This window comes from Ambystoma mexicanum, chromosome 9, assembly GCF_040938575.1.
Source record: "Ambystoma mexicanum isolate Mex_15411 chromosome 9, UKY_AmexF1_1, whole genome shotgun sequence".
Classification (NCBI taxonomy): domain Eukaryota; kingdom Metazoa; phylum Chordata; class Amphibia; order Caudata; family Ambystomatidae; genus Ambystoma; species Ambystoma mexicanum.
Genome location: NC_090931.1, coordinates 664,906,775 through 664,929,110, shown reverse-complemented (window position 1 = coordinate 664,929,110; position 22,336 = coordinate 664,906,775). Strand labels below are relative to the sequence as shown.

At 45.2% G+C, this 22,336-nt stretch overlaps 1 protein-coding gene across 6 annotated transcripts in view; it reads right to left on the bottom strand.

The window, feature by feature from the left end:
- Positions 1–331: 331 nt before the first annotated feature.
- Positions 332–22,336, bottom strand: part of CASP8 (caspase 8) — a 159,747-nt gene continuing 137,742 nt past the window's right edge. For 3 of the 6 annotated variants that reach the window (XM_069615463.1, XM_069615465.1, XM_069615468.1), the window contains one exon: positions 332–727. In XM_069615463.1, the coding sequence (XP_069471564.1) occupies positions 592–727 (136 nt within the window). In that variant the 3' untranslated portion in view covers positions 332–591. The remainder of the gene's footprint in view (positions 728–22,336) is intronic. The other 3 variants (XM_069615464.1, XM_069615466.1, XM_069615467.1) reach the window with 1 other exon arrangement.

Below are 22,336 nucleotides of genomic sequence, written 5' to 3'. Positions count from 1 at the left end.
CATGTCAAAAATGGAATGTAATTAGTTATATTTGAGCAGAAATTCTATTCTCATTATGTACTATGACAGATTGCATTCAATTTGATAATAAATCAGATTTTCGGAATGCTTGGTTGTTTGTTCCTGTACATGTAGGATATGTGATTGGCCGAAAGGACCAAACGTGCACAGTGTTAATGTTGATAATATTATAGGATATTTGCACTGCGCACTATCACCACCGGAGTGATCCCCGGGCGCTCTACCAAACTGTAGCGTTTCAAAAGAAATCCATTTACCAATGTTTTATGATATTATATACATTTTTGGGAAATCATGAAATATCATTGGCTGGTAAACAAAGTGGTAAAAACGTTTATAGAGTTCATTGTAAAAAAACACATGGCATAATTATTCTCTCCAATAGCACATTGAAAAAACAGTGGCCACGTTAATAGGAATTCTAGTTGTTACAAAGGGGCCTGTTTTCGAATTGACATCATGAGGTATGCCGGTCTCTTGCCACAAATACCGAGATGCAGTGTCAACGTTGAATCCAGATCCAGTCCCTCCTGGTAACGCAGGAAGGAATGCGGATGATCCAGACTTGCGCTAGTTCACAGGAAATATGAGTTTTTTTCTGAGTGTGAAGGTCGGCTGTGGCATCTGTTTCCCCTGGTTCTTCTGGTCATACTTGGCACTGACCTCTTGATTGACTCTCGTCAGTATGGTCAGGATGTCATCCCCTCTAGGAAAGAAAGAAAGCATTAAAAGTCCCATTCATTGCAATGGATTCCCCTTATTCCTTCACCTGCCCTCTTGAGCATAGACCCAACACAACAGACCCGGTTACAAGTTTGCCAGTATTAGCTCCGGTTCCATTGCCTTGATTAAAGCACGCAGTAACTTGAAGCCTCAGCAACATATGAGTGTATGATGCAATGGTGTTACTCATGATTATAGGTACATCTCCAATTGTGGTAGCCTAGCGGTGTCCACAATATTTCGGATGTGGACGATGGGTCTCGGGTGAATCTCAAGATAACTGTGATTTATGCTGACTGCATTATTTTTCTGCACGGTCGGATTGGCCCCTCAGCCTTTAAATCGTCCCTGGGGAGTGAGGGCCGGGTTCTGGCCATGCCTGGGCCGGTTTGGAAGAAGAAAATAAAATGGAAAAAAAACCGAAAACATTTTTTCCACTTTTTTTTTTCTTCAAAAAGCCTTTCATCCTTCTTAGGTCGAAAAATGAGTACCAACAGAGGTTGGGTGATATTGTATGCATATTTTTATATATACAAAAGAGCTCAAGCGTAAGTGCTATACAATAACATATTATAATTTGGCCTTAGACGTCTGCTTGGATTCACAGGGCCTCATTACACGGATGGCGGTAAGGATTTACCGGTATTGGTAAAATACCGGTACCGGTAAATCCTTACCGCCTTACTACGAGGTCCCTTTGCGGGCTGGGGGATTTAACGCCTGCTTTTTGCAGGCGTTAAAAACCAACCCACAAAGGGATCCAGGGAGCTAATTACGGTACCGCAATTTGGGGTACCGCAATTAGCGCCTTCCCCATTCCCATTATGCCCTATGGGGCAAAAATGGGAATGGGGAAGGGCAATGGTGGAAGGGGGAATTACCGCCCCGCCAACCTTGGAATGGGGCGGTAATTCCCCTTTCCGCCAAGGCGGTGCCGGTATTTTACCGGCATGAACCATGGCGCTAATGGCGCCATGGTTCTCCGCCATCCGTGTAATGAGGCCCACAGTAATTTAGTGTACTTATGAACACTGCTATTTGATGCCACTTCCTGTTTTGTCAAGGGGTGAAAGTTCGTCCCGGAATGTCACTTTGGGGTGGGGTCAAATGACATCACTTCCGGTGATGTCATCAGAGGTCAAGGGTCGTGAGGCGAGGGGTGGGCCACATTTTTGAGGCAAGGGGTGGGCCACTTTTTTTTGGGTGACCGGGCCTATTTCTTGTCCCAGTCCGACCCTGTTTTTCTGTCAATGTGGCGTCAATGCATGTATCTATTCTTTGTTATTTTGAATTTGTTTGAATGACTTACTGCATATGTGTATGCTAGATTTTTTTTACTATGAATTCATTGATCAGTTTTAAACTAATGGGATGTAAGTTCTTGTGGTTTTATGTTTTGTAATTTTTCAGTAAATTCTTCATCATTTTGTTACATCGCTGGTTTGTCTATCGGGTTGGTTCATTGGTGCACCCCGCGACTACACATACTTGGGACGATGTGCAACAGATACACAGACAGTAATAGGCGTGTGCAGAAGTGTTACTAAGTAATTTCCTATACTGGCTAGCTCAGGGGAAAACCTGTTCTATATATTGCAGCTTGAGGAGTCTGCATGGTTCTGGGAAATTCCCTGCACACAAAAGCAGGTATAAGTAAAGAGTTTCAGTAACTCGATGGTTGACGCAGCGGTAAATCATGAGACTTTGGTAACAACTGCACCTTGTGCCACTACCGCCAAACATGTACTCTGCCCCAAAATGTTTCTGTAATTAACGAGTAATTCGCTGCTGAATGTTCGAAAGAGCAGCTGCCAAAAACCTTCACTCTGGCAGTCAAAACATGCTTGCAATTTCATAAGGAAAATGTACATCTTCGCTAAAGCCCCACCTACTGTTTGACTAAGATACTCATTACGAGGTCTGCGGTAACCTGACCAGCGGGTAGCCGCCAACCTCGTAACACTGTTTCCGGCACCTTCCCGGTGCCAGAAAGTGTTAGTCCCCATTCACATGGAGTCCAAAAGGACTCCATGGAATGGGTTCATGGAAGCACCGTCACTAACAGTGCCGGCGCTTCCGTGATGAGTCTGCCTACCGGTGCCGCTGCGCCCGCCAGGAACTATGGAGTCCTCCTGCTCTATGCTGGCACATAAAGCCAGCAGGCTCCATAGGGAACACCAGCATTTGCGCCAGCATAATACTGCGTGCGGGTGGAAATACTGGGAAATGTGTATGGCAGAGAGGAAGGGGGGCGGGGCAGGGGGCGGCAGAAACGCAAGTTGCGTTTCACCCCCCACATCTCCACCATGCAAATGAATGAAAATGGGGCATGGCCTTAAAGGAAGGCGTAAAAGCTTTACGCAAGGCTTTTCAAATGAGCTCCTATGTGTTTAAGGACTATGTACCCATGCCCTTCTCTGTGACCATTGTCTTTGCCTGTGTCCTGTGATTCTAGGGGTAGGGAGAAGGAAGTCTTTACATCTATGGAACTGACTAAGGAAATGCTTTCCCCTCTTGCATGCGCTCTGCACATGGGCTTATTCACAAAAGTGTATTTATCTATGCAAAATGCCTTTGCATAGACAGAGTAATTTCTGCGAATCGGCCCAAATGTGGGCAAGGGCATTTCAAGGGAGGGTCTGTACAGATCAAGGTGCATTGCCCCTTTTGTCTGGGAATGCGTTTGGATCTGCAGTAAATGCAGCCTGGGGGCTGAAAAGACCCTTTAAGGCATTGATCTGCAAAAATAGAAACACTCGCGCTTTACATCAGCGTTTCTTTTTTTGTTTCACGTTTGCACCATCCAAACGTACAAGGAAATGTAAAATATGCATTTGCATTGACATGTCCTTCAAAGCCCATCCCTGCAAATGCGCACACTGACCCCCGGCATCTGCGGGCAGCCCCTCATTCACCTAGTGAGTCTGTTACATGGATTGGGAACTTTTGAGTTGGAAAATGCAGGTGCAAAAGTCCAAGGGCAAAGTTCCCTTATACTGTTCCAGCCACAGATGCTTTGTGAAGCTGCCTCCATAGATATAGTGAAAAGTTAAATAGTGTGTACACAACACGCGTGAAATGCAAAGATATACTGAACTGGTGGAGCATCAGAAAACACATCACTGTCATAAGGAAGTAGAGTGCATACACGATTTTGGCATGGAATGTTAAATAGTAAAATAACCCCGCCAATTAGAAAAGGCAAGTGAGTTCAATAATTTGAACCAAGGTTCCTTTGCATGAAACCCATTTACTTGGAAAATGCACTCGGCGCATATTAAAGGAATAGCACAATAGTACTGTTTAAGCAGGATTCAAGGAATTAGATATGAAATAGAGAAGTCTATAACAGATATTGGACAAGATGGAATGTTAGACAAAATAAATTAAGGAAGGCTGATAATATTGGCTACTTTTTATGCACCACATTGGCTGTAAATTAAATTATTCAAACCACTTAACCAATATAGACTTGCAACAGCCTTGACAGGCCCGTACTAGTGTACTCACCCTAAAAAGGCTTGGAGAAGACAGCGAGACCCGCAACCCACAGCTAAGGTAGAGGGCTATCAATTGGACTTGCAAGCAGGAGTTGAAGGCTTCCACAATGGCAACTATTATAATAAAAGTTAATTTTACTTCTTGAATAAAGACAAAGCCCCTCATTACAAGTTAGCCGGTCCGGATATAACGGTGCCGGTAAAACCATACCGGCACTGTTTTCCGGACCGGCTAACTAGAAGTTCTGTGGCCGTGTGGTGTTAGCCCCGCCAGGTCTGACCCGGCGGCCGTAACGCCACCGGCCGCAGACAGACGCAGAAACACCGGCACCATTACCACATGGTGCCTGTGTTTCCACTTCCCCATTCCCGTGGAGCCCCAATGGACTCCACGGGAATGGGGATTTACAGAATGCTGGCTCTGGAATTACCGGATCACCGGGGCTGTAATGCCCAGGTAATTCCGGCAAGTCCGGAGCCAGTAAATACCCACGAGTCCGGCGGCAGCCTGCTGGTTTTATCGGCATGGCTAACGCCGGACTCGTAATGACGCACAAGGTCTGCCTATTTTCTTGTTGTTGTGAACCAAATAGGTACATTTCAGTTACTTCTGGGGTTGCGCTGTTGCGTGGCAACCAAGAGGGTTGCTCATCACTAGAGCTTCCGCATCCCTGCTTGCTAAAATCCTGGATGACCCATCATAGCCCCACTACTGAGCGACAAAGACAGAGATAAAATCCTGCCATTAGCCAGCGAGAAGGGCACGCTACAGTATGGATTCAGCAGGGTGCGCATTTACCATGATTATTGGACCACAGTCCAAGCGGAGCGCAAGCAATTCATAGGCTTAAAAAACGATTGCCTTAGAGGTCTATACATTACACCACGCATTTCCCCGACAGGCTGGGATTGCAATATAAAAAGGAGTCCTACTTCTTCACAATAGCTGAAGAGTCTACAAATTCACTGAAGACATCGCCTGATACTATGAAACGGCCACAGGACGCAGTCAGCCGAAGACAACAATGCGCTCCCTGGCATAGCCAATAACGGATACCCATCGCCTCTGAGCTGATACTACGTGGTAGCACTCATGCACGACATAAGCCCAAACCCCCTGGCCACCCTTAGAGTTCATGCATTAGTACAAATCGGCCCATGCACAAGCAGCTAATAAGCTAAGGAGCACCACCAGCAACTACCCGCATTGTAAATTGCAATTTGTTGTGTATTGTTTGGTAGGGTATGCCTACTGGGGTTAGCAGTGCCCACATTGGGTGGGAGGGGGGCTGAGTTTAAACAAAAATGTGCTTGGATGCTTGGAGGACACATCGCACCTAGTTGGATCTGATTGCAGTTAGAGTAATGCCCTAGGAATTTGGTGGACTTATAAACACCTACTAAGATGCTAGGGCTACGAATAATTCTTGAAATATTAGGGGTATGGGTAACCCCATAAAACACGTGAAAGCTCCAGACGTACATTGTCAATATTTTATTACTTCAAGAAATGTGTGAAACTGATGAGATCATTAATAGCTTTACTAGAACAATACATTTGTTAACTCCTACTTGTCCCAGGCCTGCAGAGTCTCCATAGTCATACATAAGCTGGTTCAAATCACTTGCATCAAAAAACACAAAGATTTGTGGCAATACACAGGAGGTTGGTTGTGGTAGAAATACTACTGATGAACACATACGGTCCCACCATGATGACCCGTAATTTTACGCTCAAAACCTAAACATATGTGAGACTTACCCGCTGGCCTTAACAATATGGCAGGTGACATGAACACCATACTCGACGTAAATACTGATCGCACAAGTAACAGTGTCAGACCGCTCTCTAGAGTTGCGCGCACCATCTTGCCGGGAATGGATAATAATGCATGGCGGTCCTTTGACCCGTTCAAGTGAGAATTTACCTACTATTCTGCAGTTCACAATATGGCCTCCAGAATAGACCTCGTCCTAGTGTCGCAAGCACTACTGCACTGCATACACCTGGTCAGAATACTCCCACGTACGTACTCTGACCACTCGCCCGTTACTAGACATGGACCTGAGCGAACACAACACATGCTATCTGACATGGAAATATAAACCTGCAACTCTGCAGGATGGGGTGTTTCAGCAGGAACATATACAACAGTGCTTCACATTAAATACAGGGTCCATCAGGTCGGCGGGGATACAATGGCAGGCCTACAAGGACTATATAAGAGATGTGTCCATGGTAACTGAACTAGGTGTATTGAAAACTATCAGGAGCGACCTCGCGGCTTGCAAAATGGAACTACACAGGTTGGAAAATGCATATGCTTACTCCCCTAAGGAAGGTAACCTGCATCAAATCAAAGTTGCTCTGGACAAATTCAGGGAAAACACAGATAGGGAAGCACAATATTTTTTATACCACAAGTAGCAAGGGCTGATGGAGGAGATCCACCGGGCAGGGACCTATCTCGCTTAGCGTGCCAGGAAACCTGGACTGGGTATAGAACATCAAGTCAGTAACACCTGCTGTGCTGACAGGGAAATAAATGAAGTCTTCTCAGACTTGTGTGCCACGCTATATCGAGCACAGAAGACATTAATGCTCTACTAGAGGAAGTCCTGCTTATTGAGCTCTACGATGAGACTAAGAGAAAGCTAGATCAACCATTCTGACCACAGAAATCCTCTGAGCAATCGATTAGCTGCCTAGAAGCAAGGGTGAACAGGCAATTATCTGAGCCCCTATCACCCTTGCTATTTTCGATAGTGATAGAGCCCCTTGCAGAACTAATTAGGGAGCCTGAAATTATATTGCTTTGCGTGGATGACATAATATACATGAAAATCCTCAACGAAAATCTGTACCCAGTCATGTCTGACCTGGCCCGACACTGAAATGCTACCCCTGACAGAGAAAACAGAGAAACTGCAAAACAATTGCAATCTTCAATGGGCCCAGGATAATGTCAGATACCTAGAGATTGGAATATCAAGGCCCAGCTTATCCATCTACAATAGTAATTACGCTGCATATGTTACTCAACTGGAGGTGAAGCTCCAAAAATGGAAACATAGCCCACTGTCGCTGGCGGGTAGACTTGCACTAATCAAAATGATTAAACTGCCAAAACTACTATACCTAGTCCAAAACATACCGGCCTGGCCTCGCCAAATGTTTTTCACTAAATGCACAAAAGATTATCACCATTCCTATGGCACGCGCGACCGGTACGGAAAAAAATGGGAGGACATTGCTAAACCTTACGATAGAGGGGGACTGAAAAATACTGGTACTGTAAAGATCTTCTTTGAAAGCATGCATGGTTAGTTAGAAGGCTGATGTGAAGACAAATTATTCACAACCGATGCAAAACAAAACCAGGAACCTCGTGCCAGGGACACAGGTTAAGCGTGTGTTTTTTTCATGGGGACTTCATCTGTGCCCTTTTGGAGGCTGCTAGACAGAGCAGCACCAAACAGATCGTTTGTTTCCTCTCAGGTTGATTGGCTGTTTCGGAATACACCTATTGCCAAATGACTTAAGTGTGCTTGCATAAATACACAAGCTGTCAAATTCAAATCAAAGGGAATTGGAGTTTACATGTTACAAATGGTTTCTGCTGGTTCCAGTTGTGGCATATGGGGTTTTGAACATATAACTAGGTGTACCCTAAAATATAAATACCATACCAATTGAAACCAGTTGACACCATCAGCATTTAAAACCTTATTGTCAGGTGTTTATGCAGCACTATGTACCAGATTCTTTACACTTACAAGACAGAAATGATGACAAATTCGCACACTGGCTTTTGATCTCTAGCAAGAAGGTTGAATTATCTAATTTGGGATGCTTTAGTGTAATTGCCTGCATGGTTTATTTAGGTGTTTGCTCAGTTTGAGGATCAGATCACTCCTGTGCTAGCGAAGCCATCATGATGCAGACAAATAAATATATTCAATAGCTTACAAATGTTCGAATTTCAACCCAGCCATTCTTGCTTCAGTTTTGTTGGAATGTAGTTGCTGTCCGATTATGTGCTCTCCAGGTCTGTAATATAGAGGTTCGGCGTTTGTGCAGAGTTCCTTCACCACCCTCGAAAAACAGGTATATCCTGGTTGAAATGTTTATCATGATTTTGATTTTATTATTTCTGTTTGCATGTGACAGAAGGTGAATTTAAATAGTGCACTAGCAGTCTGTAGCTGTTTAGTGCTTGGTCAAGTGTTTTTTCGTAGTGAGTGTGAGGGCTCAGAAATGAAAATCGGACACAAAGTTGTCATATTCTCAAAATCAGACATTTTATTAAACAAAAAGGGAGGTTGGGATAATACCACTCTAGGCCAATTCTAAAGAGAAATTTCCCTACCTAGAAACTAAATCTAAAGGTCTGTCTGCGTCAGGATGTCGGTTATTAAAGAAAACTGTCCTTGTGTCCAAAACGTCCTATTCTGACCCTCACACTAAAACAAAACAACAAAAGGTGCAACGAAGTGTCTTGATGTTGGTAAAAAGTGTTCAAAAGCATAAAGGATGACTCCAATAAAAAAGTTCTCCAAGGTAAAGAATCTTGAATCCAAAGGTTTTTCACCTTCCTCTGGATTCTTAGATTGGCAAACATGTATCTTTAGCCAATAGTTCCTTTGTGTCTATGAACTCAAAGTCCTTGTTTAAACAATAGGTTCTGTAACAGTTTTTCTGTAGTATTTCTGATAACTTTTTAGACCACCTGGTATACTAGCCTGCAAGGAATCTTCATACAATATCAGCTGCCTGGTGTACTCACCTGCCAGGACTGCTTTACGTGTTTCAAAATTCTTTAGTTATCACAGTTCCTTGATTATACCACAACAGGATATACCAGTCTATGGTAACTTTTATTCATCTTCTACTCACATTTGTATTTCTTTATTTATATAGCACACCTGGCCCAAAGGCATCTTAGCACATATCTTAGGTTACAATCACAGCATCAATATACATAAACATGTTTTAGGTTACATTTGCAGCATAAGTATACAATTACAAACATACTACACAAAGATGAGATATATATAAAATAATGACGTATTTAAGGTATAACAATCGGCTAAGGCAGTTGCAGTGAATAAGCTAGGTCCTGGTATTAGAGGTTACCGTAGAGGATTGTGAGAGTCGTGGGCCATGAGCCATGATTTGGCTTTGTTCTTGAAGGCAAAGAACGAGGGTTCTAGTCTAAGTGAGGTGGGCATAGAGTTCCATAGTTTGGAAGCAAGGACCGGGAAACTGGCTCCATCAGATTTTTGAAGTTTGAATCTGGGTATAGATAGGCAGTGGGTTTGGGCTGCTCTTTGTGGCTGGCTTGAAGTTTGCAGAGAGAACCGGGTGGCCAAGTATGGGGGCGCTTTGTCAGCCAAGAATTTGTGTGAGGGCCAGAGATTTAAGGGAAACTCTTTGAGCAACAGCGAGCCAGTTCAGGTTACGTTGGGTGTCAGATATGTGTTGGTTCCTAGGGATGTTCAAGGCAGCTCTAATAGCCTTATTTTGGATGACCTGAAGCTTGCTGATGTTGCGTTGGCTGGTCCCAAGATAAAGGGTGTTGCAATAGTCTAACTTAGACATAATTAGAGTTCTAGCAAGCGTAATGCAGTTAGCTGTGGTGATGAATGGGCGGCAGGCAGTGATGAGTTTGAAGGTGTATGTAGATGCTGAGATCACAGCGTTAGTTTATCTCGAGAGAGATATGGTGGAGTCGAGAAAGATACCTAAAGTTTTGGTGTCGTTAGTCACCTTGATAGTGTTGCCATCGATAACAAAGGATTTGAATGTAGGGTCTAATCTGCTCAGACGGGTGGGGGAACCCAGGATGAGGAGCTCTGTCTTATCATCATTAAGACAGAGCTCATGTTGGGCCATCCAAGCCTGGCTGATCATATAAACATAGTTTAAGGCTTTGGTGTCAGCTGTATGGTTGCCCGAGATAGGGATGAGTATCTGGGTGTCATCCGCATAATTGGTGTAGGTGACACCCAGATAGTCAAGTATACCAAAGAGCGGTTTTGTGAACACATTGTAAAGCGTAGGTGAAACACAGGATCCTTGAGGGACACTGCAGAGAACTAGAGCAGGTTCAGCTGAGGCAGACGGAGAGAAGACACTCATGGATCTGTTGGCCAAGAAGGAGGTGGTAGCTTTATCTGAGAAGGGGGCTGCCAGTTTGAGGTGACGACACAGGATTTGGTGGTTCACCAAATCGAAAGCGGCCGATAGATCCAGTAGTAAGAGGAGGGCGATCTTGCCGTTGTCTTTCAGGTCCTCAATCTGAGTTTTTAGGTCTTGCAAGGCAGTTTACGTTCCATGCTTGGCGCAGAAGCCCGACTGTCTGAGACCAAGGAGATTATTCCGTTCCAAGTAGTCCTGGATCTGTAGGTAAGCTGCTCGGTCTTGGATTTTTAGAAGGAACGGCACATTTGTGATAGGCCTGTAATTAGTGGGTAAATTTGGGTCTAGCGAAGGTTTTTTGAGAAGGGGGATGACCGAAGCATTCTTCAGGTTATCTGGCACAGTGCCTGTGCTGAATGAAGTGTTAATTAGCACTGTGATGAAAGGAGCAAGCTCGTGAGAGGCCGCCTTTATAATGGGAGCTGGACAGGTGTCGCCCTGGCAATTAGAAGGTTTGAATTTACTAATGATGTTCTCTACCTTAGGGACGGTTAGAGGTGAAAAACTGAAAGGTATAAGGGTGTGTGAAGTAAGGTTCGTTTTGTCCAAGGGGGGGTTGTGCGGAGTGTTGAGCTGGAGGCTGCTTTTTTTGGCATTGATTTTGGCCTGGAGTGTAGAGATTTTGTCTAGGAGCACTTTTTGTATGTTTGAGCGCCAAGAGGTGTCTTTGCTGCATGTATCAGGTGGTGTGGAAGGTGTTTCGAGTTCTTTAAGGATCTTGAAGAGCTCTTTGGTATTATATTCAGCTTGCAAGATACATTTGTTGTAGGTCTCCTTTTTGGCTAGGAAGATTGCCTCTTTATAGTTAAGTGATGCTATGATAAGGCTATCCTTATTGGCAACAGTAGGGTGACTTTTCCAACGGGCTTCCGTGTTTCTTTTTTCTTTACGCAAGGCCCTCGGATGTGGTGTGAAGCATGAATTGAGGTGGTTTGGCTTTCCTAGATTTAATAGGGGCAATGGTGTCTATTGCTTTAAGAATGGTGACATTGTAGGTATCAACTAGGACTGTGGGGTCTTCACAGGATAATACGTTGTTCAAGGTGGGCAAGATGTGCGGGAGAAGATTATCTCTGGTTAAGTCTCTTTTATTTCTAGTACAAATTGGGGGTGCGAAGTCTGGACTGGAGCGTTGATAGTTAGCCGAGATGTTGAAAGTAATAGTGTGATGATCGGACCAGGTGCAAGATGCGTTAACTACTGAGGTGATGGTACAGTTTAGATCTGCTAGCCAGTCAAGGATTCTTCCCTTTTTGTTAGTGGGTTCAAGGATACGATGAGTGAAGCATGCATCGGTAAGAGAGTTAGCAAGGTCAATAGCTTTGGATTCGTTGGGGTCTTTGAGGCCCAAAACTGAGGTCGCCTAATAATATTATTTGCGTGTTGACCTTATTTTTGTCTGCGAGGGTAGATGTGATATCGTCTGCAAAGGTGGTGATGGGTCCTAGTGGCCTGTAGATGAGATGCAAGATAGCGGTTTGATTTTGTAAGATAGGAAGTTTGAACGAATGGAGTTCTGCTGACGGGATCTGTTGATCAGGTATGATTCGCATGGCGATCGATTTTTTATGGATGAAGGCAACACCACCTCCTTTTGAGTGATTGGCGTTGCGATCACATCTAATGATAGTATAATCATTAGGGATGGCTAGTGAGAGGAGGGGACCTGATTCTGCATGCAGCCAGGTCTCCGTGACAGCAAGGAAGTCTAGGTCTTGGATGGTAATGAAATCCGCAATATCGAGTGCTTGGGCGATAAGGGACCTGGTGTTGATAAGGGAACCCTTAATGGTGGTGTCTTTAGGAAAGTGAAGCGTGCTTGTGTTATGATAAGGTATGGAATCGTATGTAGTGATGTGTGTATCTGTGAGGGTAGTGCTGTTTTGTGAGGTGATAGGCGGAAGTGGAGATATTAATGAGGTGGTGCGATGGATAGAATGACGAGCAGTATGGGTAAATCTGGATCCTAGTCTGGAATTCCTGGTGTGTATGGAGCATGATTGATTGGGCTGCAAAATGCTCAAGCCAGAGAGCAGGGGCGTTCAGATACGGTTGAAGGGTGGTGAGGTAGGTGTAGTTGTGGTCTTGGTACTATGCTGTGGGCCCGGACGGGGGCAGGAGATGGGCAGGCAAGATGACAGTGTAGGGCTATAGGGCCCGGAATCTAGCATGGTGAGGTTAAAATGCTGGCCTGAGGTTAAACAACCAAGGTAGGTGTGTGCCAAGATCGGAGCCAAGTAATAATGGGTAGCAGCGTGTTTGGGTAGGAGTAAGCATATTAGTATCTCAACATTAGTATTTCATGTATCTATACTTTATAAAGACAAACCCCAATCCTGTGCCTTGTCTGCATTCAAACAGTCTTCTTACTGGGTATTGAAATTCATACTTTGTCTTGTCTGCATTGAAACAAACTTGGCCTTTGAACTTTGTCTTCTCTACATTGAAACGTATTGAATTTGTGCATTGCCTTGACTAAATTTAAACAAACTGTATTTACGGTGTCGGCAATATTGAAGCAGTCAAACTCTTGTTGGTGCGCTTCCAGGGGCCCCCAGTTGCTTTGGGCAGACTCACTGGTTCCTTCCAGCGTCGCCGATGATGCTCGCACCTCTGCAATATGACTCCTTCACCCATTTTCCAGTTCAGAGTGTGCGGATGTTCTCCCTGTGTCCTGAGCGGCCAGAAATCTTCATACAATGTCAGATGCCTGGTGTACTCACCTGTGTATGAAAGAGGGTGAGTCCCAATTTTTTGTTAAAGTGGGATTGAGCTAACAACGGGACTTGGTTCTAAATAGAAACAAAGTAACAAAAGCTCAATTACCCCTCTTTTCGCCCGCCTTGCAAGGGGATCAGGGACAAAGGGATTTTTTGATAGATATGTTTCTTATCTATCTAGAAGTCGCATAGAAGCATTTCATTGTCTAGAGAGCGGTCAAAGTAAAAACACAAATTTTAATAGATTAAGTTATAAACTTTTGTAAGTAGTCGGTGCTTTCCACAAGACACCTCCAGACTTAGAAAGAAATACATGAAATTAAAAAGTCCAGAAAAAACACACATATTCTGCTCGTGGTGTCTAGGGTTAGTAAAGTGTGTGTGTGACATCCTGACACAAAAATAAATGTGTGTTTTTGCAGCGTTAAAATTTCTATGCTGTACATTGAATGTCTTGGTTTCCCCAAACTGAACAAGGAATTTAACAATTGAATTGGCAAAGTGTCTTATCAGAATTGTCACTTTACTAACCCTAGACACCACGAGCAGAATATGTGTGTGTTTTTTCTGGACTTTTTAATTTCATGTATTTCTTTCGACTACTTACAAAAATGTATAACTTAATCTATTCAAATGTGTGTTTTTACTTTGACCGCTCTCTGGACAATGAAATGCTTCTATGCGACTTCTAGATAGATAAGAAACATATCTATCAAAAAATCCCTTTGTCCCTGATCCCCTTGCAAGGCGGACGAAGAGAGGGGTAATTGAGCTTTTGTTACTTTGTTTCTCTGGTGTACTCACCTGCCAGTACTTTTTAATTTGTTTCAAAATTCTATCACAGTTCCTTGATTATACCACAACAGGATATACCATGAGGTATTTGGTAGATCAATCTATGGTAACTTTTATTCAATCTTCTACTCACATTAGTATCTCATGGGGTTTGTCTTTATACTTTGCCTTGTCTGCATTCAAACATTCTTCTTATTGGGTAGTGAAATTCATACTTTGTGTTGTCTGCATTCAAACAAACGTGGCCTTTGAACTTTGTCTTGTCTACATTTAAACGTGTTGAATTTGTGCTTTGCCTTGACTGCATTTAAACAAACTGTGTATTTACAGTGTTGGCAATATTGAAGCATTCAAACTCTTGGTGCGCTTGTCGGAAAGCCCAGGGGTCCCCAATCGCTTTGAGCAGACTCACTGGTTCCTTCCAGCATTTCCGATGCCGCTTGCTCCTCTGCAATATGACTCCTTCACCCACTTTCCAGTTCAGAGTGTGCAGATGTTCTCCATGCATTCTGTGCGGCTCTGCGGTCACGCGCCAGCTTTCTTCCTCTGACCTGGTTGGAGAATGCTGTCACATTGAACAGCCCAACCTCCAGGAGTTCCTGTGTGGTTCCGAGCATCTCCACAGACCTTCTTGCTTGCATGCAGTACTTCTCTCCGGTTCGCAAGCTCCGGTGTGTCTAGCGTTCGGGAGCCTCAGCATGGGCGGCAACGTCTACTCCTGCACTGATCGACTTGACAGTGCGGTTGCTAGCTTTAAATGCCCTGCACACTGCAGGTTTGGAAAAACAACTAGTCTGCATGTTGAACTTCGAGCACCTGTCACTTTGCACAAACTCCCTGGTCCTCCTCCTTGTCTCAGTACCTGGGTGGTTATAGGAGTTGGAGTCCATAGGTATCTTGGGACTTTTAACTGTTAGATGTTTTTTCTTATGGATTTCACATAAAGGCATATCAGAAACAAGAGATATTATGTATGAGTTGTGGGTGTTTGGGTCAAAGGTAAAGGCCTGACTGGAATAACAATAGGCCATTAAGAACTCTGGTATCAGAGGGTCTTCCTCATGGGAAAGGGGGGGATACCGAGTCTTGGCCAATGGAGTCAAAACATCTCCCCGGTAGTTGTCTCCTCCCATGTGATCCTCCCTCATAAAACCACCCACAGGGTCAGGATCAGGTACTGGCTGCCATTCCCTTGCCACATGTGAGGAGGTCCCCGCTGGGGAATCTGTGACAATTACATTCAATTCATCACATGGGGGCAAATCCTATTGTTTCTGTTGGCAGGGGTTATTCCATTACACCTATTGGTCTTGATCCTGATCAAGGAATCAAGAGGTGCGACAAAGAGAAGTTTAAAAATGCCTTAACCAGCTTGATGTGTCTCATTTTTGGCTCAGCTCTGATGTACTAAAACCAGGAAGCATGACCCAAGTGAAAGTAAAAAACAATTGGGACTGACAGGCATCCTTTCCCTTGAGAATATGCTCGAAATGTGGTTGCCGAGGAGGCATGGCCAAGTGGCAGGAGCATTGGATGTGAAGCTCTGAGCTCTGCTCCAGCGACCCTTTAATATCCTGTTTATATTCTGTAAGATCCCCCTGTTAGGACCCCCCCGGCCTTTATTGACAAAGGTGAAAGCGGCGGGCTGTGGTGTCTCCTGTGGCTTCGGGAAAGCAGTGGAGATGAGAGAACGTGTCTCTGTGGCTTCTGCCACACGGCTGCCATCTTGATATCGGAGGGCAAGCTGCCTGGCCTCGGCGACAAAGATAAGCCACCACAGAGGGCTACCGTGACACAACTGCCCTACCACTATAACTTCAGCAATCAGAGGTTGCTGGGCCCTGGCCCACAGTGCGGCACTAAAGACACGTCTAGATCGCAGCCACTTGGTGTTTGGTGCAACTGTAGTTTGGAAAAAGGGATGGTCCACACCGTTGCAGCTAGTGAGACCCTGGCCCTGGGAAAGAAGTGGTGACTGGGCAGAGGTGATCGGACTCTCCATGTGGGGGGAGACATTGAGGTTTCTTGAGGTTGGACTGTGGGGTTCTCCCCCCCCCCCATATTGAACCCTGCATCTGTGGCACACTGTGGAGTGGCTGTGCTGTGAAGGGGTGACAGTGAAGGACTCTACGGCCCAACGTGTTGTGGTCCCGATGTCCCGAGATGTCCCAACTTGAAGGGTGCAGACTGCTTGGCCCTCAGGGGTAATTTAGTGGAGAGAGGTGTTACAGGCAACAAGGGTCAAATGTGTAGTGGCAATTGGGGAAATTAACCGCACAGGTAGGGTGAGGTGTGTGGTGTGACAATGCCCCCACACCCCTTTCCCCTGCAATGTGGTACATACTGTGTGAAAGTATGTGGTACATACTTTCGCCCTCCAAAGGAGGAGGGCGAAGTTCTTCAAGTGGAGGCTCAACAACATGGTGAAGGGGCAACAGCAAAGTCTGGACCGCTTCATGGGGGGCAAGAACAAAGCTGCGACATCCCCACAACCTCAGGGCGAGCTAGTGATGGATCCACCAGACGCCACTTTTTGACACTGGCTGTCACGTCTCCTCCCACTGTCTCACCACCTCCCAGGCCCACATTAGCCATGCCTCCCAGACCCGCATCCAACACCTTTTCCCCTAGTCCCACACATGTCACCCCTCAAGTTCCCCACAGCCCTCGCCACCATGCACACACTCTGCGGCAGCCAATATCTAGGCTACAGCCTTTTTTACATTGGCATTTACCTTGGCGCTTACATCCCAAGCAGCGCTGGTCTACGAGCGCACGGAGACATACTACGAACATACGCCGGCGACTGTCTCCCTTCACGAGGGTCACGTGACGCGATTCCATGTTCCCTTGTGACTCCTGTCATGTGACCATTTCACACAGTCAAAGGGGCAAGGGAAACGCAAAGTGAACGCTTCACAGCTGCTTCATTGGAGTGCTGCACGGCGTTTTTGATCACTGGAATTTTGGATTTCATGACTACGGAACGTTCTACGGATTGGATTGCTCTTCCCTGCTGTTAAGTTGAACTGTTGTCCTCCGGTACTATGACCTTTGGCTTTGCTATTTGGATTTTGGACTTTGGTGTATTTCTTCTGGCTACCGACCTTGGATTGTTAATTGGATTGCTCAAGGATCATCCACTGTATTGCCTGTTTTGGCTCAGGTGTTTTTCCATCCAGAGTGCTGCCATCGGCCCCTCCTACTCTCCCTATCCCTTCAAGGCTTTCTGGCCAGCTCATTTGGGTAAGCCTTTAACACATTGTTTTGGTATGTTGAACTGCCATCTTTGCTACTGTTTGACCTAATCATTCATTGCTTTACAGTGGTCAGGGGGTCCTTCCAGTGTTCCTGGTTCCAGCTTTTCGGCACTCTACACCTGTGGCCTCAAAGATTGCATTGGTAGTGAATTATTTTCTATCAGTGTGGTACTTGGGGACGGAGGTATCTTAATCTGCAAGACCATCAAGAACAGAATACTGGCGCAAAACACGGCTGCCATACAGGACTCACGCTCCTCGCTGGAGTCCAAGGTACAATCCGTTGGGGTGGAAGTATCCCTGGTGCATGCTGACCTTCAAAAGGTCAATGAGAGGGTGATGGTAGTTGAACATCGGGCCAGTGATGCCGAAGATGCCGTGACTATCCTTCAAGCACACTGATGGCAGCAAAGAGAGCCCTGGAGGTACGAGCAGAGGACGCAGAGCGCCGCTCCAGAAGGTGCAATATTCGAATCCTGTGGGTTGCTGAAGGGAAGGAGGGGCACAGCATAGCGCACTACCTATACAAGCTCATATTGGGCTTCTTGGGTGTTATAGGCCTGTCTAAGTGGTTCACGATTGAGAGGGCACATTGCGTTCAAGGCAGGCCAACTCCAGTAGAGGCCCCTGCATGGGCAGTAATTGCTAAGCTCCTCAATTTTTGTGATCGGGCACCATAGTTCAAGATGCCAGGAGGAAAGGGCTTACGAGATTGATGGTTACAAACTCTTAGTCTTTCTGGACTTCACTCAAGATGTACAGAGGCAAAAGAAATCCTACGATGCAGCGAAAAGAAGATTGAGAGACGTGAATCTCAGATACATGATGTTTTACCCAGCCAAACTCACGGTTATCATGGATGACGAATCTTTCTTTTTCTGTAATCCCGAGGAAGTGTGGGACTGGTTAGACAATGTGGGCGACCATTGTGGTGAAGATGGCAGGCAGAGGGAACGGGGAGGGCCAACCAGGAGATAGGTGGATTATGGTCAGTGGCTAAGGCCCAGAGGAAGGACAGAACTGGCATGGTCCTTGTTTAAATAAACGGAACACTGGCGCTTCGGCAGGAGGTGACAGGTGGTGAAGATACTATGAAGACACAGCTCACCAGCGGGCTGGAACTGCTGGGTGGCTCTGGAGGCTCCTGAGGGAACTGGAACGGTGTAAAGGGTTTGAATTGCCAGTGCAGGCCCTGGTGCTTGTAGTGGTGAGGTACCCTTCAGAGGGGCTTGATATGGGACCTCATGCTAGGCTGGCAAGGTGTCAGGTGATATAAGGTAGAATGGGTGGTGGTGTTGGGGGCTTTTGGGTGGTGGGGGAGCAGATGGGGTGGTTTGGGGGCATTGGGAGTCTGAGTGTTTCATGATTTGGGCGACATATGCATCTAGTTTAAGGGTTGTATGGGGTGGGGGGCGTTTTCTGGGCTGGTTGGGGTGCAGGTGGGAGGGGTGTTGTGTGGGTGTGTTGGTTGTTTTGGGGGGGGGCAGGGAGTTTGTTTTACCACAGGATAGTTTATTGTTTAGGGGTAGAGTCACAACTTTCTCGTCGACACATCCCATTGATGGTCACGCTCTGAGTGGGGGTTATCACTGGCAAGACAATGGCCGGCAGGCAGGATCGGAATGTGACTGATGTCCTGGAACATCAATGGCTTGTGTGACAAATTCAAGAGAGGGATTGTCATGCAGCTGCTGTATGAACAAACCCACATTTGCGTTTTTACAGGAAACACATTTATCGGGCACGGATTGCATATGTTTTATGTGATCAAACTATCCTCTGTGTATCAATGCTGGGTTTAATAGGGGGGCGCGCAGAGTGATGGTGCTTGTACATAAGCACATACCATTTGAATTCCAGGGTCACTTAGAGGAGTAACCTCTGGGTTACTGAATGTGTATGCCCCGCAACCCAACCAGAGAGAGCTTTTATATGACATCCAAGGTCTATTTGTTCAGTATCATGTTGACAGATGGTTGGTCGGCGGAGACCTTAACGACGTAATGGATGGTGGCAGGGATAGATTTCCGGGCAATGCCAATGGGTTGGTCAAGATATGCCATCACAAGCACCCTCTTGAGTCGGGCTTCTCCTTCAACTTGGCGTGCTTTTCTCTCTCTCGCGCGTGCGGATTGACGACCTGCTTGCGCCCCACTCGGATATCCACAGAGTGTCTGACGCACAGCTCCTGGCAAGGGGCATCTCTGACCATTCACCCCTGCTGATTTCAATGTGGTCAAACGCAGGAGTTTTAAGGATTCTAATGGGGTGACAAACACCAGACCAGGACTCTTGATACTGGCCTAGACTGCAGCGTACAATTAAAACAATTTTACTTTATTTTACTAAGGATTCAGATTGAGATGGCATCCAACCCATCTCACAACCCCTGTTACAAATACCCCAGGCCACAAATGACCATGATCCAGGCCGGTGGGTGGTAATACAATATTTCTTTATTTTGAAATGCCACTGAAAATCACACAAATTTAAAATAGGGCAGCAATCACCAGTGCAGTGATAATAACACTGTGAAATGATAGAATACACTTATTTTGACCGTCTAAAATAACATACACAAAGCACAAGTGAATGCAAGCAAAATTGCTTTTTGGGTAGATAGCTACCCAGTTATGATTTCCCCCTGCAATACCCGCTCAAACCCCTATTAACTGAATATTGGGCGGATAGAAAGGAGTAGCAAAGAGTCAGGTATACTAGGCAGCAAAGAGAATTAAAATCTGACCTTCCCCCATGAAATGGGAGGCAAAATAAAAAACCTTTGCATTTGCACAAAATAGCACTCAGAATTAGCAAATATTTGTTTTACAGGTGCGGTTGAATGAATGAGGTAGCAATGAGTATGACAGTATCAGAGATGCAAGAACACATGCAAACTACAAAGCAATGTCCTAACAACGGGCATACAGGTCAGAAAATCGACTTGGGAAGGAAAACAGTGCAGCCAAATCACGCGTGGAGAAATTGCATTTTCTTACTTTCACAGGTTTAAATGTTAAAACGGCTTGAAAAATGGGTTGAATATACCAAATCGGAATGTGGTTTTTATGCAAAGGGACAGATACACATCACAGGAATCATAAGAAAGTGAAAGGGTGACTCTAAATTAATGACAGGATGAGATTCTCAATGGGAAGGGAAATTCGGTTTTAAAAATAAAAGCAGTGTACAAGGAAATCAGTTTGGAAAGGAAAGGACCAGCTTCACTTTAACTAGATTTAACTAGATTTTAACGGCTAGAAAAGAGAAATGCCACCCGTGAATAAAAAGGCTAAGCTACAGTTTTAACCCCTTGATGCTGTGTGCCTCTTTTAGGGAGAATTCATTTATTTAATCAAAATATTACTATGAACTTAACAGAAATGAGTTGAAAGAATGGCGCTAACACTTGGAGATGAAGGACAGGATGCAAAGAGGATTCTGACAGTTTTAAAGACTTCTGCTAAGGCAGTTATGGGATTTCTATGGGATGGGACCTAATACAAGGCAACAGAGCAAGGGTTGCAGATTGTGGTTGTTAGGGAAGGGAAATACTCACAACAAACACTTCAATGGGGTATTTTGGACCGCGGACCAGGTTTCTGGACGGCAAGGCAATATCTGGTCACTGGTCACAGCGGCAGGCTCTCCTAGAAGAAAGCAGCTGGGCAAGGGTCTGGTCACGGCACACCGGTACATCAGCTGGATAAAGCAGGCAGCAGGGCAAGCAGGTAGCACTGGATAATCCCAATGAGGATTCAGCCACCTTTCCCCTTTCTCCCTGAGTTATGGGGATTTTAGTGGGTTTTTTCTGGATCAGTGGTCCTGCCTGGATAGGGTCAGCTATGCTCTGGCCTGGAGGTGGAATCTGGGATCTTGCAGAGTGAATATGGAATATCTGGATGCAGGGATGTCATTTCACCAAAATGCCAGGGGTAGTGCATGTGACATCATACGACCCTTGGCCCCCTGATGACATCACAGAAAGTGATGTCATTTGACCCCACCCCGAAGTGATATCGCGGGAAGCGATGGAACACGACCTTTCACCCGTTGACAAAACAGGAAGTGGCATCACATAGCATTGTACACTACGAAATATATGGTTACGATATCACTATAATGTGAAGTACATTTCATACAAGAATGGATCGTCATATGTATCATTAAGATCAGTGTGTATAGGCCCATATTACCAAATTACTGTGAATGCAAGCAGACATCCATGACCAAATGGTAATGATGTGTTATATAGTACTTACACTTAAGCACTTTATATAGAAAAAATATACACCCAATATCCACTCCAGAAGTAAAGAGTCACATGGTGCTGGCCACAGCCCACGAGCTTGCATTACAAAATAAAAAAAAAATATTTTTTAAAAAATTTGTTTTTAGAAGTCACAAGGGAGACCTCAGAGGTCGCAGTTGCGACCTCTGGTGACCCCTAAATGACATCCCTGTCTGGATGCACAGGAGCTGGAAATTCAGAAAAGAGTCTAGAGAGTCAGTTTGTCAGTCCTTTGTCTCTCTGACACTCTACCTTATATAAGGCGAATGACATCACAGGATTTATTATGGGGGCATACATTTGGCTTGACATGCCTCTAACAACGTGATTGGTCAGGGGTGACTGTTACCACCTTCCTGTCAGCCGGTTGGATTTCAGGGACATGACATCAGTTTTTATGGTGTGTGCTTAAAATACCGGTCAGATAGCACAGCGAGTAGAGCGCTCGCTTTGACATCCGTGCAGAGCTTGCTGATGCAGGTTCGAATCCCGACAGAGCCAAACTCAGCCTTTCATCCTTCCGAGGTCGATAAATGAGCACCACACACCGTGGGAAATAAGCAGTGCTCAGGTACCTGAGGGTTCGTAGTGCTATATAAATGCACAAACAAACAAAAAACAAACAAACAACTAAAATACCCTTCCCTTCCCACAGTTAATTTTGCCAAAAATCAGCTATGACATTAATTGCACATTTTTACAGTTGTGGCACTTTTGAAAATCACATAGGCAGATAACAAATCATTATCATTATTATCATTACATATTTCACACAGAGCATAAAATTCCAACTCCCAAGTTTGTATGACATTGTTTCATCCTTC